The sequence below is a fragment of the Ornithorhynchus anatinus genome, chromosome 7, assembly GCF_004115215.2.
Source record: "Ornithorhynchus anatinus isolate Pmale09 chromosome 7, mOrnAna1.pri.v4, whole genome shotgun sequence".
Classification (NCBI taxonomy): domain Eukaryota; kingdom Metazoa; phylum Chordata; class Mammalia; order Monotremata; family Ornithorhynchidae; genus Ornithorhynchus; species Ornithorhynchus anatinus.
In genome coordinates, this window is record NC_041734.1 from 55,571,585 (window position 1) to 55,585,318 (window position 13,734).

At 43.1% G+C, this 13,734-nt stretch overlaps 1 protein-coding gene across 2 annotated transcripts in view; it reads left to right on the forward strand.

The window, feature by feature from the left end:
- The window catches only part of TRIM33 (tripartite motif containing 33), a 90,442-nt gene that overhangs the window by 56,386 nt on the left and 20,322 nt on the right, over positions 1-13,734 (forward strand). For both annotated transcript variants that reach the window (XM_001506349.4, XM_029068554.2), the window contains exons 5-11: positions 3,141-3,257; positions 4,059-4,173; positions 6,175-6,321; positions 6,703-6,820; positions 8,802-9,067; positions 9,558-9,722; positions 10,887-11,087. In XM_001506349.4, coding sequence (XP_001506399.3) covers positions 3,141-3,257; positions 4,059-4,173; positions 6,175-6,321; positions 6,703-6,820; positions 8,802-9,067; positions 9,558-9,722; positions 10,887-11,087 — 1,129 coding nt within the window. The remainder of the gene's footprint in view (positions 1-3,140; positions 3,258-4,058; positions 4,174-6,174; positions 6,322-6,702; positions 6,821-8,801; positions 9,068-9,557; positions 9,723-10,886; positions 11,088-13,734) is intronic.

Here is a 13,734-nt window from a genome sequence, read left to right on the forward strand (position 1 = left end):
CATATAACTTCTCCCTAACAGTAACTGAAGGGGGAAATTTTAGAGCTGATTGGAGTTTTCAGTCTATCAGACACTTCCTTCCTAATGGTGTCCTTCCCCTTTTGCCCTCCATGCCACTGCTTGTTACTTCCATCCTGATTATAGCCGTAACGTTGCTGCAGGGCGTGTTGTTATATACCTGGGGACGGATAAAGAAGGTTCGGGTGGCTCAGGGCAGCACATTTCTAACACAATAGAAACAACCCAGGAGACCAGTCCTACTAACAGCAAGATATTCTTTCTCTTTCCCTCCAAACTCCCAACCTGAAGTTCTTTAAAAAATAGGCTGCTGAAGAAATAGTGAGGCTCCTTCACCGCATTTTTGGTCTCTAAGCAGCTCTCCCGAGTATGCCAAATTCACATGCTAGGAAATGTGCTTTACCATATTTTTTGTGTGTATAGCCTGTCCCTTGGTGTCACTTGTAGTGATGGTGAAGTCCCAGTGGCATTGGCTTCAAATTAGAACAACGCCTATATACTATATTGGAGGGGACAAAAAAAAATTCATCTGCTTGGAAAATCAATGAGGTTGAGAATTTTAGTAACTGTATGTCCAAAGTCTTATCCTAGTCATGCTCATTAAAATCAAGTTCTATTAAAATTGGATTTGCACCATTAAGCCAATATTGCAAATTCATTTCCGTTAAATAGGGGGGCAATGAATTGGCTATAAGGCCCCTGTCAGCTCTCCACCTCACCCCTCATCTTACCTGGTTGATCTTCTACTGCAACCCACCCTGAGCCCTTCACTCCTCTGTGGCCAACCTACTCACTGTACCGTGATCTCGTCTTTCTCACTGCTGACCCTTTGCCCACATCCTCCCTCTGGCCTGGAACTCGCTCCCTCTTTGTATCCGACAGACCACCACCCTCCCCACCTTCAAAGTCATCCTAAAAGCACATCTCCTCCAAGAGGCCATCCCTGACTGAGCCCTCATTTCCCCCGCTCACTGTCCCTTCTCTGTTACTTATGCATATAGATCTTTACCCTTTTTGCACTTGGTATTTACCCCATCCTCAGCCCCACAACACTTGTGTACATATCCTTTAGCCTGCCATTTCCCCTCTCTGTAATTTACTTCAGTGCCTGCCTCCCTTCTGGGCTGTAAGTTCCTTGTAGGTAGGAATCATGTCTACCAACTCTGTTGTATTGTACTCACCCAAGTGCTTACTCCAGGACTCTGCCCACAATAAGCATTAAATAAATCCCAGTGATCGACTGAATAAATGTGACCAATTTCTGATGCTTTCTGGTCATTTCTGATAGTTTCTCATAGTCAAATTCACTGATCACAAAAAGGATCCTAGATAAAAATGAATGAAATTGATCTTGAAATTCTTACCTTGATAATAATTTAACCAATTTGTTAAATGAGTTTAAGCTAAACCCATTTATGTTTATTCTAGAACCATCTTTTTTTTAGGGTGGAAGATGCCTCCTTTCTATGTCAGTTTTGAAGGAACTTTAATTCCTTAAATATCCTGTTGAGCGAAAAAGGACTCTCATGATATCCTAAAAAAAAGAAAGGTGACTGACAGATCAGGAACTAGCTGATTAAGGCATTTTGAAGAAAAGCCCCTAGCCTAATCTTTGTTTGTGATCAGTTGCTGATTAATTAGCTTCATCCTACAGGTATTTATGTTTGAGCACCTTGACACATGTTGTAGAGTTTCAAAGGCCCACATCAGGTGGCTTTTAATTATCCCACTTTGACCCAGGAAAATTTTTAGAGCCTAAATTAAATGGAAATTTTCAGCTGTTTGTGTTTTTCTCCTCTAATTCCTTCTCCTTAATCCCCTTTTGTCTTTCTATTATTGTTAGTCAGCACTTTCATCCTCTGTCGTGTCCTTCCTCTCTGAATTTCCAAAATTTAAATCTCTTCTGTCGGCTTTCTTCTCCTTTAACCCTTTTCCCCATTCCCTCGAGGTCACTTTTCTTTGCTAATTTCTTCTGGTGCAGCAAGCCCCCCGTCCCAGCAGACACTCAGGAACATGCCCAGATGCTCATTTCCGGCTGTGTGACCTGGAGTGAGTCACTTTGCCTCTCTTTGCCTCAGTTCCCTCATCTGCAAAATGGAGATTCAATACCTGTTCTCCCTCCTAGACCGTGAGCCAGACCACTCCTAACCTGTACTGTTGAGTTGGATAGTAAATTAAATTCAGTTGGATTCAGATTGGCTCAGATAAGCAACAAATCTCTTGGAACTCTTTTCCTCTTTTCTTTCCTCCAATCTATTTCAGGAGTATTACACATGGGGGGCAGTGGGATCATCAAACTGGTGAAGAAGTTATCCCTTACTGTTCTACAGTTCCTAGTAGTCTCCTGGGCAAATGCATATGTATAGAAATGCCTGGAACTGAGCCTGGACATTTCTGCTTTAGCCTGGTCTAACTTCCATTCTGGTTCATTGCTTAGATGACGTGGGCTAGTGCCAGGCATTAGGTGGGACTTGAGTGGGCTTAATGTTTCTGGCTTGTTCAGGATGCTAATTCACATCCTGTATTAGGAATTTGATTATTTCATCCTTCAAGGTGCTCCTCTCAATCCCAACAATAGGGAGCTATCTTTCCCAACCCCTTCCAAATTTCACACAGTCATAATCACAGTGACGCATCAGCTTCAGTTGAGATAGGCGCCTCTAGGACAGAACCAGCAAGACAGGTGGCCACTCTATGCCATTTTGTGCTCAGACCAAAGGACTACATACTTAGCACCACCTTTTCCTAGGGATGCTGTCGCTTCTATGTTCTGGAGTGTGTGCTTGATAATGTGTCTATGGCTATTTTAAGTGGATTCTCCATTTCTTATCACCTCAGGTCACATTCCCCTGACTTGTGCACTCCCCAAACAGGGCTGATGTTGAAACTGCATACATATTTGCCGTTGACATTGCAACTATGTAGGTTTATATTTCCTGTTATCAAGTTTGGTGTTGGTTGTTCTGTTTAGTCAAGTTATGTATGTGGGGACAGGGGCGAGGGGAGGCTGGGAGAAAGACATACTGACAACCTATCTTGATACTAGTTTGAAACAAAACTTGAAAGCTTTAATTGCAAATCTTTACGCTATTAGTAAAGGGGGTTATGTCATGCTTTTAAAGGTATCAGTTTTTGGAAGAAGCATTTCAGAATCAGAAGGGTGCAATTGAGAATTTATTGGCCAAGCTTCTTGAGAAGAAGAATTATGTTCATTTTGCAGCTACTCAAGTGCAGAATAGGTAAGTTTTATTTGTTTGGTCTGGAGCTATTTTTAAGTTTCACCAGATTATAGAAGTGGATTAAATTTTATAAAGCCTCTAAATTGGACTCATCCTAGTTTTTTGGATGCTGCTATAAAATAATTTTAAAAGTTTATAATTACTGACTATACTAAGTTGGATATTCTTTCTCTTCCTTAAGATACAGATTAGAGTGTACCTAAAGTTGCTATTAAGATAATTTTTTTTCCAACATTACTTTTATTCTAGGATCATTTTAATTCTGTGAGAAGTACTGAGATTTCCATTTTTAAAAAAGGTTTTGTTTTGGCTATCTTCAGCCTCCAGATTCCAGTGAGTAAAATGAATGACGTTAGCGTTCATTTTAGCCTAAGGAAAAGAGAATGTAGTGTTATTAATGGAATCTTGAAAAGGGTGAGTGGAATTTTAATCACTTCCTCTTTTCCACTCCCCTCTGGGATTACATTTATGGTATCAGCTGAAGGAGATCACCTGAGGTTCCATATAAAAGAGGATTTTTTTTTACTTTGTGAAGGAATACGGTGGTGATCTAGGCAGCTTTCCCTGGATGGGTTTTTCTCCTATTGTACTCTCCCAGGTACCTAGTACAATGCTCAGCCGTGTTCAAAAATACTACTGATTGACATGTAAATAACTTCATATTATTCTCCATTTAATGAATCCAGCCCTCGCAAATTATGGAAAATTCAGTTCAGTGACTTTTATAGTATTTTCTCAGACCCCTGGAATTTCAGAGACGTGGAATAAAGTGGTAACCTAATGCTGCATCTCTCTTTTCAGGATAAAAGAAGTAAATGAAACTAACAAGCGAGTAGAACAGGAAATAAAAGTGGCCATTTTCACCCTTATCAATGAGATTAATAAGAAGGGAAAATCTCTCTTACAGCAGCTTGAGGTACATCTCTTCAGCTCTCTCTCTCTTTTGTTCTGGCAAGTGCCTATTGGAAACTTGGTTTCAGATAAGAGGGGTTAGGGAGGGTTGCAAAGTAGACACATTTAAAAAAATGAGCTACATAAAAGTAAGTAGTCCCTAAACTTTGTACCCTTTAGGAGAGACCCCTATTTGAGTGATTACTGGTGCCTTTGCTCACTCTTTAAATTTTGTGATTCAGTTCCAAATTAACAAGCACCTCAGCCTCTGAAACCAAGTTTATTGACATCGTTGGGTTAGAATTGTAAGCGTGGTCATGCAGCAGCAGGCCTCTAATGGTGTCTCGGTTGCATTCTTTGGACTTTAGCGCTGTAATTAGAAAAGTTAATATTTAGGTGCAAATTTCCACATCAGAGTGACGTCTGCCTATAAAATCTAACCCAGTTTAAGACTGTGTTTGAATCAAGTATTTCTGGTGCATGCGGTTGAGTGGCTGTTAAAAGAGGAAAGGCTGTTCTTTGAAAAATTGCCGTATTTCAAAGTAAATATGCCCAAGGAAAATATTGCTGTTAACAAATGAAACAGCTTTATTTTATTTGGAGACATTTTAAGTTGAAATAGTATTTCCTTGTGTCTCCCAGCTTCCATTCATGTCCAAATTCACTCTGATGTGATTTTCCTCAGAGTAAGCATATCCATATTTCCATAAGACATTGTGGAAGCCTTCAGCACCTGATTACGGTCAAAGGAAGCCCTGCTTTTGGTCTAGCGGAACCAACCCAGTTGTTGGAGCCAAAGACCGGGCTTGTAATCCTGGCTCTGGCGGGGTACCACTGGGGCCGTACCATTCATAAAGGCAAAGGTTTCTGAATGAAGAGCCACGTAGGATGAATGGGGAGGTGGACAGACCCAGTGGGACTCCCAAAAAACCTGGCTTACATCGACAGTGAAGACCACAGTGGTTCCCGAGGCACGGTGCTGTAATCACTTTGACCATAAATGAGCCCTCCACATAGTTTGGGGGGAAAAAAAAAAGACTGCACCTTTGCAGGGCACTTTGCATTGGTACTTAAGCCCTGCCCATCTGCTCCCTTTTGCACAACTGGCAGACATGAGGGAGCATGAGGGGTGCTATGCAACCCACCTTCACTTCACTCACTTCCTTTGTTCAGGTTCTCGCTTGGTCCTGAAGTCTCAGGCCTGTGCTGGCTCGTCCAGGAGACTGCGTTACATGAAAATGGGGGAACTTAGTTTTGCAGGCTGATCTGCCACTAGCTCAGTGTGCTGCCACAAGTAGATGTGAAGGATCTGGTATTTCTTACAGGTTTTTATCTTTGGTGTGGCGAATTGGTTTTTAATTAAAATCTAACAGTGGGCTTAAAATGCTCTACCTCTCCTGTGACGAAAAGTGTTCGTTCATTGTCCTTGCCCAGTTTCTATCTGACCTCCCCGCTGCCCACCTTCTTATCTGTTGCACCAGAACCCCCAGTGACAGGGATGAGTGAGTTGGAGGGGCACTAACTGAACAAACCACTAGAACTACAATCAGTTCCTTCACACAGGTTCTTGTTTCAGAGGCTCATCTGTCATTTAGGAAGAGAGACTCCATTTTAATGGACTCCTGCTTTTGTTGGCTTTCATGCCTTGTGAATACTCTCTAGTTGTATCTCTAAGAATGTTTGAAGCCCTGTGAGGATTCTCTGAATTTACGAGTGCCTCGTAAATGTGATTATTGACTCAACCTAATGCTGTCTATTCTGCTCTCATGCCTGTTACGTAAACCAAAACTGCGTTTTTCCTGAAATGACTTGGTGCTGTTCCTTATGCACGTTATTGACTGGGGAAACGTCCATTATGATATACGCTCTCTAGATGAGTTCTGCCTTTTGCGGCTCCTTAAGTTGCAACCTTACAAAATGGGGATGCTGTTGTGTCAGAGGTGTTTATAAACGCTCACATTGTCAGTGATTGTGTGAAAATGAGAAAATTTTGGTTTAACATAAGCAATGGTACGTTTTATTGCAGACTGTTACAAAGGAAAGGCAAATGAAGCTGATACAGCAGCAAAATGATATCACGGGCCTCTCACGACAGGTGAAGCACGTGATGAACTTCACCAACTGGGCAATCGCGAGTGGTAGCAGCACAGCACTGCTGTACAGCAAGCGACTGGTGAGGAATTCTGTGGGACGTCGTCAAAACGATCCATTGTCTGCAAAGGCGAAAATTTCAGTATTCTCATTTGATTGCTAACGTCTGACTACACTAGCTCTCTATTACAGATTGATTATGAAGGAGAAGCTAGATTGTCAACTCCTTGAGGGCAAGGATTGTGCCTTCTAGCCCTAGTAAACTCTTCCAAGTACCTGGTGCAGTGCTTTACACAGAGTAGGCCATCAAATACATCAAATACAAATGACTTCTGACTTTGACCTTGCATTTGACAATGACGTGATTGTTTTTTGTACTAGTGCACCTTTTTTCCTTCATCACGTTTGGTCAATAGCGAATTGATGTTAAAATTAATGTTGATGCATTTTTGTTTCCCTTCAGATTACATTTCAGTTACGGCATATTTTGAAAGCGCGGTGCGATCCGGTCCCAGCTGCTAATGGAGCAATACGCTTCCATTGTGACCCCACCTTCTGGGCGAAGAATGTAGTTAATTTAGGTGAGAAAATTTCTGTTCTGTGGGTTTACCATCGTCGGGGAAAACATCACTCAACTTAGCTTGATCCTGCAGGAAAGGGGAAGGTGAAATAGTTAAAAGGGGTTACTGTATTTAATTTGTGAAGGGTGGGGTTTAGATTTTCTAAACCTCCAGATATGACCTAATGCAAGGAAAATTTCCATCTGTAGACTCTTGCTAAAGATGATCTTTGGTCGCCTTAAGTGGGTTTGCATCTCACTCTGAAAGAACAGCTTTTTAGCCTTGCCAGTACTCCCCCAAGAAAATGTCTCAACAGCTTGGGTAGATTCCTCCAGCTCTGGGTATCTCTAAGCATGTTACCTTTTTCTCGTAGATTAACATCAGAGGGCTTTTATGGAGTGTTCGTCTCTATTGCCGTGCCCACACATACATGTGCTCATGTGTGCACGCATGTATAAACCCCCTTCTCCCCCCCAGCATGGAGGAAATCACAAGAAAGGAGTCTGGATTTTTTTGGTCTCATAACTGTTCTGTAGCATCCCTCCTCCACACTTGCTGTTCCAAGGCTTACCAACCTTCTAGCTTTCTATATTTGCTGCCATTCCTTGGCATAGCGTGCTTACCAACACCCTTAGACACAGTAGCTTGGTAGTAACTATGCCCAGAGGTATCCATGGTAAATTGGTGGTGCCTCTTGTAATAATAGTAATTCTGGTATTTATTAAGCACTTACTGTGTGCCAAGCTCTATATTAAGTGCTGAAGTAGATAGAAGATAATCAGCTCTCGCATGGGGCTCACAGTCTAGGAGGGAGAACAGGTATTGAATCCCCATTTTGCAGATGAAGGAACTGAGGCACAGAGAAATGAAGTGACTTGCCGCAGCTCACACAGCTGGTAAGTGGAAGAGTTGGGATTAGAACCCTGGTCTTCTGACTTTTAGGCCCATGCTCTTTCCAGTAGGCTTCTCAAGTGTGAGCTTTGTCTAACCAGGTCACCTCCATAGGTTTCTCCCTGGGTGCTCCTGTCTCAGAAACACGCTTGTCTTCTGGTCTTGCTTTGGTTGCCTGGTGAGAAGAAACAACTTTGTCTGTGCCCAATTCTTAGCCTGGTTTTTTGTGGCACTGGCATCAACCTTTCTCCCTTCTCCCACAAAAAATTGAGCTCTTAGCACTATTATGATTTTTGCTCCTCTCTTACCTTAGTTATTTCAAAACCTGGTGATTGAAAGCAGAAGCCTTGTAAGCATTACTAGTGCTCCTTCATCTTCACTGTTGCATGATCTTTCAGCACTTAACTCCTTTTCGCATTTACATCAAGTAGCCGGAGATCCGTAAAAGCACAATTCTAGCTCCTCTTTCTTCAACCAGAAGTTTTTTCTCTCCTCCTTCTCGTACTTTGCTCCCAAAATAGCCTACTTCGCCCCCAAAATAGCCTAACTTACTGGTTCAAGGAGAATGAAAAGGAAGTGATGAGAGGGGTGCATTTAGTCAAATTGCCCTCATGAGGAAGGATTCATTCAACAGAACAGTAATATTTTTGGTATTTGGTAAGCAATTACTATGTGCCTGGCATTGTGCTGAGAGCTGGGACAGATTACAGTATAATGAGGTCAGGTCCCAGCCCTGCATGGGGCTCACAGTCTAAACAGCAGGTGGAACGAGTATTTCATTCCCATTTTAGAGATGAGGAAATGGAGGCGCAGAGAGGTTAAGTAACTCAGTCCAGAATACACAGCAAGCAAGTGGCAGAGTTGAGATGAATATCTAGGGCTCCTGATTCCCAAACCTGTGCTCTCTTCAGCCCCGCTGACTCCCAGAATACTTATTCCCTGTCACCTCTGGGCACTAAAAAGGAAAAGCGATCCAAACAAGCCATTGGCCTCAGTTGTTTCTGGTGAAGTGGTAGCTAAAGGCCAACCGGTCCCAGTACAGCCTGTACTTCTTTTTGGTTATATTAAGTCTCCCACCCTCCTCGGTTTTTTTCCTCTTTCAACCCCTCAGGTAATCTTGTTATCGAAAGTAAACCAACTCCCGGCTACACTCCTAACGTGGTCGTCGGACAGGTTCCTCCAGGGACGAACCATATCAGTAAAACACCCGGGCAGATTAATTTAGCCCAGCTTCGGCTCCAGCACATGCAGCAGCAGGTGTATGCACAGAAGCACCAGCAATTGCAACAAATGAGGCTACAGCAACCAACAGCAACTGTAGCAGGAACAACCACCACCCACCCTAGACAAGCAGCCCCTCAGATGCTTCAGCAACAGGTACGGTCTTTATCCATCATCCAGAATTCAGTAGTCCGCTGCTGTACAGAAAGCTGAAGTCCACGCTGACGCCTTGGGTTTCAGGGCATTGTTCTCAAGATGGAATAGTTTTTATTTTGGTAGATGTTGTCCTTGCCCCGAAAGGTAAAAGGGTGGTTGCTCATTTTAAGGGGCAGTGACTCCTTCAGCTACCATCATGCATCAGAAGTGGTCATTCGTGAGACGGACACCCCCTTGGCCTGGAAAAATGTACACATCTCACACCCTAACCATTCATTACTTAAAGGGCAGAGCATCCCATGTTTAATATTAAGCGTGCTGGAGAAGCAGGTTGACCTTTGATGCCCCAGGAGATACTAATGTGTTCTTTCATCATTGATAAAGATGGATTTTATTTTTCCATGTTAGACCTACTGTTACAAGAGATAAGTTAAGTCTTGGGTTGTATAGAGAACGAGGCCTAAAAAAACCCAAACCCTCCCTCTTGCAGCCCCCACGGTTGATCAGCGTCCAGACGATGCAGAGGGGCAATATGAACTGTGGGGCTTTTCAGGCCCACCAGATGAGGATGGCACAGAATGCTGCTCGAATACCAGGGATACCCCGGCACAGTGGACCTCAGTACTCAATGATGCAGCCACACCTCCAAAGACAAGTATGCCCTGCATTGTGTTCCTCATCTTAGCTTCACTGCCGGCCCCTCCAGGGTCTCCAGCTTTTCATTTTGGGTGTGCGGACAAACCCGGAGGGAGGGAGAGCGGGTTTTGAAGGGCAGGAACGTTGGGATGGGGAGGAAGAAGGAAGAAGTGGAGGGAAAGGGAGAGGAGGGAGGGCCTGGAAGAAAGAGGGGAAAGAAGAGGAAGTAAGTGGTGCAGAAGGTGCCTCTCCTCCTTTATTGTCTCACTGCCAGTCCTCACCAGACAGGGCACAAGAAGCTCCTTCCACCCGGTCTTGGACTCATCTGTCCACCTGCCCCATCCCAGGCAGATCACATGCCACACGAGACCATACAAGCCCCATTGCCATGGCAGCCACGATGCCAATTTAGGACTCTAGCTTGCATCCAGTAAATTCCGTGGAGACCATGGTCCCACTCCTGGCTTGAAAACCCAGCCTGCCTTCACACCATAAGGCTCCAGCCCCAGCACCAACCGTGGAGACCCCGGCTCCAGATGGCCGGGGGCAAGTGATGGAACTGCCATTTTGACTGTGCCTCTGCTACTTTCCCAAATCCAAGGACTAGCTAGGTTACCCTTCCTGCCCAGAAAAACTGGGGCTTTGTGGGGGGGTTGTCACAAAGTTGGTGTCACCCCAAAAATGCCAAATCCAGGGAATCATGGCTCATTGGAATGGGCACCTGTAAGCCCCTTTATTTTTAAAGGATTGCTTTGTAAATATTGAGTTAAATAGCAAGGTGGTTAGATGTTTGCGTTATGTACGTGTCCATTTTTTGTATTTCGTACCCTTTTTTTCAGGAGGGATGGAGGAGTAACTAACGTTCAAAATAAACACATTTACTTAAAAAAAAATCACTCTTGCCTATCCCCCCAAATATATGGCTAATAACACATACATAGTTCCATATTTCTTTGTTTCCCATGCAGAATAGCTATTCCTAGACATTAAGTTGGCCTTCTAGTGGTTACTGCAGTAAATGTTGCATATTAATAGTGTGCATCAGTTTGCACTCACAATTTGAACTCCAAAAATGAATATTAAATATGTAGCTCATAAAGAAGTAAGTGCAGTAGGATGAACCGTTGCTTTGACCACCATTAATATGTTGTCCTCTCTTCCCCTCCCCCTCCTCCCCCCGCAGCATTCTAACCCAGGACATGCAGGGCCCTTTCCAGTTGTTTCCGTGCACAACACCACAATAAATCCAACTAGCCCAACTACAGCAACCATGGCCAGTGCAAATCGTGGTCCCACCAGCCCGTCTGTTACAGCAATAGAACTTATCCCATCAGTAACAAATCCAGAGAATTTACCATCCCTACCAGATATTCCGCCAATTCAGGTTAGTGAATTGTGGGGCATTTAAAACTTACAATGAGAAATACTGGGCTCAAGATTTCGGTTTCACCTTACGTTAGAACACCTTAATCTTGATTCAGATTTCTCGTTTCCTGTGGCTTTAGCTTGAATACTTAAGCAACGATGTTACTTAGTTTCACCGGTACGATATTAAGTTAGCTGTTGGGAAGAATTTGGCATGCTTAATTAATGTTTAATTACCCTAGTGTCATTGACAGTATTTCTGCTTTATAGCCTTGTTGGTTTCATATATTTGGCATACGTGAGTGGTTTTAATATTTTATTTCTGAGAAATTGGCTTTTTAAGGCACCATCCCACATGCAGAGTCAGATGCAGAGCTGCTGGCAATTGTAAACAGTGAACACACCTCCTGACTGACTCAGCTGGAACCTGTTTTACTTGCTTTTCAGAGTCAGTTTGGTCCCAATCCTGGTTAAGCTGACAGTCATTAGGTCACTGCTAGTACTTGATTGATTAAAGGAACAATGGAACCCTTCAGAGTGGAGGGGAGGAGAGTCATGGCATTAATTTTGTCATGAGACAGACTTGTTGATATCCCTCAATGAGTTCATAATAATAATAATAATGTTGGTATTTGTTAAGCGCTTACTATGTGCCGAGCACTGTTCTAAGCGCTGGGGTAGACATAGGGGAATCAGGTTGTCCCACGTGGGGCTCACAGTCTTAATCCCCATTTTACAGATGAGGGAACTGAGGCACAGAGAAGTTAAGTGACTTGCCCACAGTCACACAGCCGACAAGTGGCAGAGCTGGGATTCGAACTCATCATAAGAGGTTTTCACTTACCAGTCTACACCTTAGGTTCTTCCCCTTTAACATTAAGGAGCAGTTCTGATCAGTAGAGTTTCGATAGGTGTTATGGAGTGGGAGGCTTAAACTTTCTATAGAAAACAACTTCCCAGAGTTCATACGTAGTCTAGAAAAAGATAAAGCAGAGCCAAAACGAATGGATATAAAGCAACTTAAATTCTAATGTATGTTGGTGAGATGCGAGGGGGAACTCAGTACTTATTTTGCATAATCAAGAAAGTAGTCCCCAATGAAATATCCCTGAGTGTTGGGCTTAGAAATTTTGGTAAAGAGATAATGGGATGGATGGGAAATGGGCTTAAGATGATGTGAGGTTTGGAATGGTTTGGATGGGCTCTGAAATTAGTTTGAGAGAATGCTAGAGGTGGTGAATAATTTAGCCCATCTGGAAGGAGCAAGAAGTGGTAGCAAATGAGAAACGCAGAATGGGTAAGAACTCAGATTTCAACTTGGAGAAATATGATCATTTTAATGCGTGCATGTAAGTCTTTGATTATTCATTAGTTTTTAATATTTATTTAGTGTCTTCTGTTTGCAGAACCTTGAACAAAGCATTTAGGGGAGTATAGTAGGCATAATTCTTGCCTTCGAAGTGTCAACAGTGCATTCATATTCAGCTAGGAAACCTCCAACGCCCTTCTTGACTGTAAGCTTTCTCTAGACTGTAAGCTCGTTGTGGGCAGGGGATATGTGTTATATTGTTGTACTCTTCCAAGCAGTTATTACAGTGCTCTGCCCACAAGCGCTCAATAAATACAACTGATTGACCCTCTCTAATCAGTTTCCTCCCTCTTCCAAAACTGAGTTCCTTCTCCCCAAGATCACTAATGACCTTCTTGCCAAATCTAATTGACTCCGATCTGCCCTAATTCTCCTCAACTTCTCAGCTATCTCTGTCCTTGGGTTGCTTCCTTCTACTGGAAACACTTTCAAACCTTGGTTTTTCTTTCTCCCTTTCTCCTCTCTCTCAGGTTGATCTTTTTCAATTGTCTTTGCCCACCCTTCCACTATCTCTCACTCCATAACAGGACATATAGTTGTCCTTCATATTCAAAGAAGGCACCACTGATGGGGAAATTCACCTCTGGGTGCGTGTTTGGCCAAAAGAACAAATGCGGGACACTCAGTTCCAACCCCCTGGGCACACAAAGGCTTTTACTTGTTGTGTCGGCGTGCTTGATGTTTTCAGAGCTTGGCACTGTTTCCTCTTGGGCCTCCCTGTCCCATCTAAAGCTTTTGCTCAGGGTCACTTCTTTCTTGTTAGCACGCTAGTCTATTCTCAGAAGTTGACTCCAGTTTTTAGCTAGGATGCAGCCTTCCCTGGGCCTTTGTTTTATGGTGTCCTTAAAATATTTCCTTTGGCCCTCCCTTGCTTAGTTTCCCAATTTCAGTTTGCCACACAACAGTTGTTTGGGTCTCCTGCTGTGGCTCATTCTCTTCTCTGATGAATTTCTCATCTTCTCACCATATAATCCCTACTATTGCCATTTTGGCCCTACCGGATCACCTGGGTCCTCATACCCCCTCTCCCTCCTTACCACTTTTGTATTTGTCTTTATGTTCCGTTACTTCGTCTGATCTGTAACTTACTGTATGCCTCTCCCCTGCTAGATTGTCAACCCTTTGAAGACAAAGATTATGCCTGCTACTTATACTGTACACCCCTAAATGCTTTGTTCAGGGCTCTGCTCACAGGAGGAACTAAATAAATATTATTTATGAAAGCCTCATGAATAATCAAAGATTTAAAATTCAATTAATATTTGAATTTTGTCCATGCATGAATTGAATATGCTTG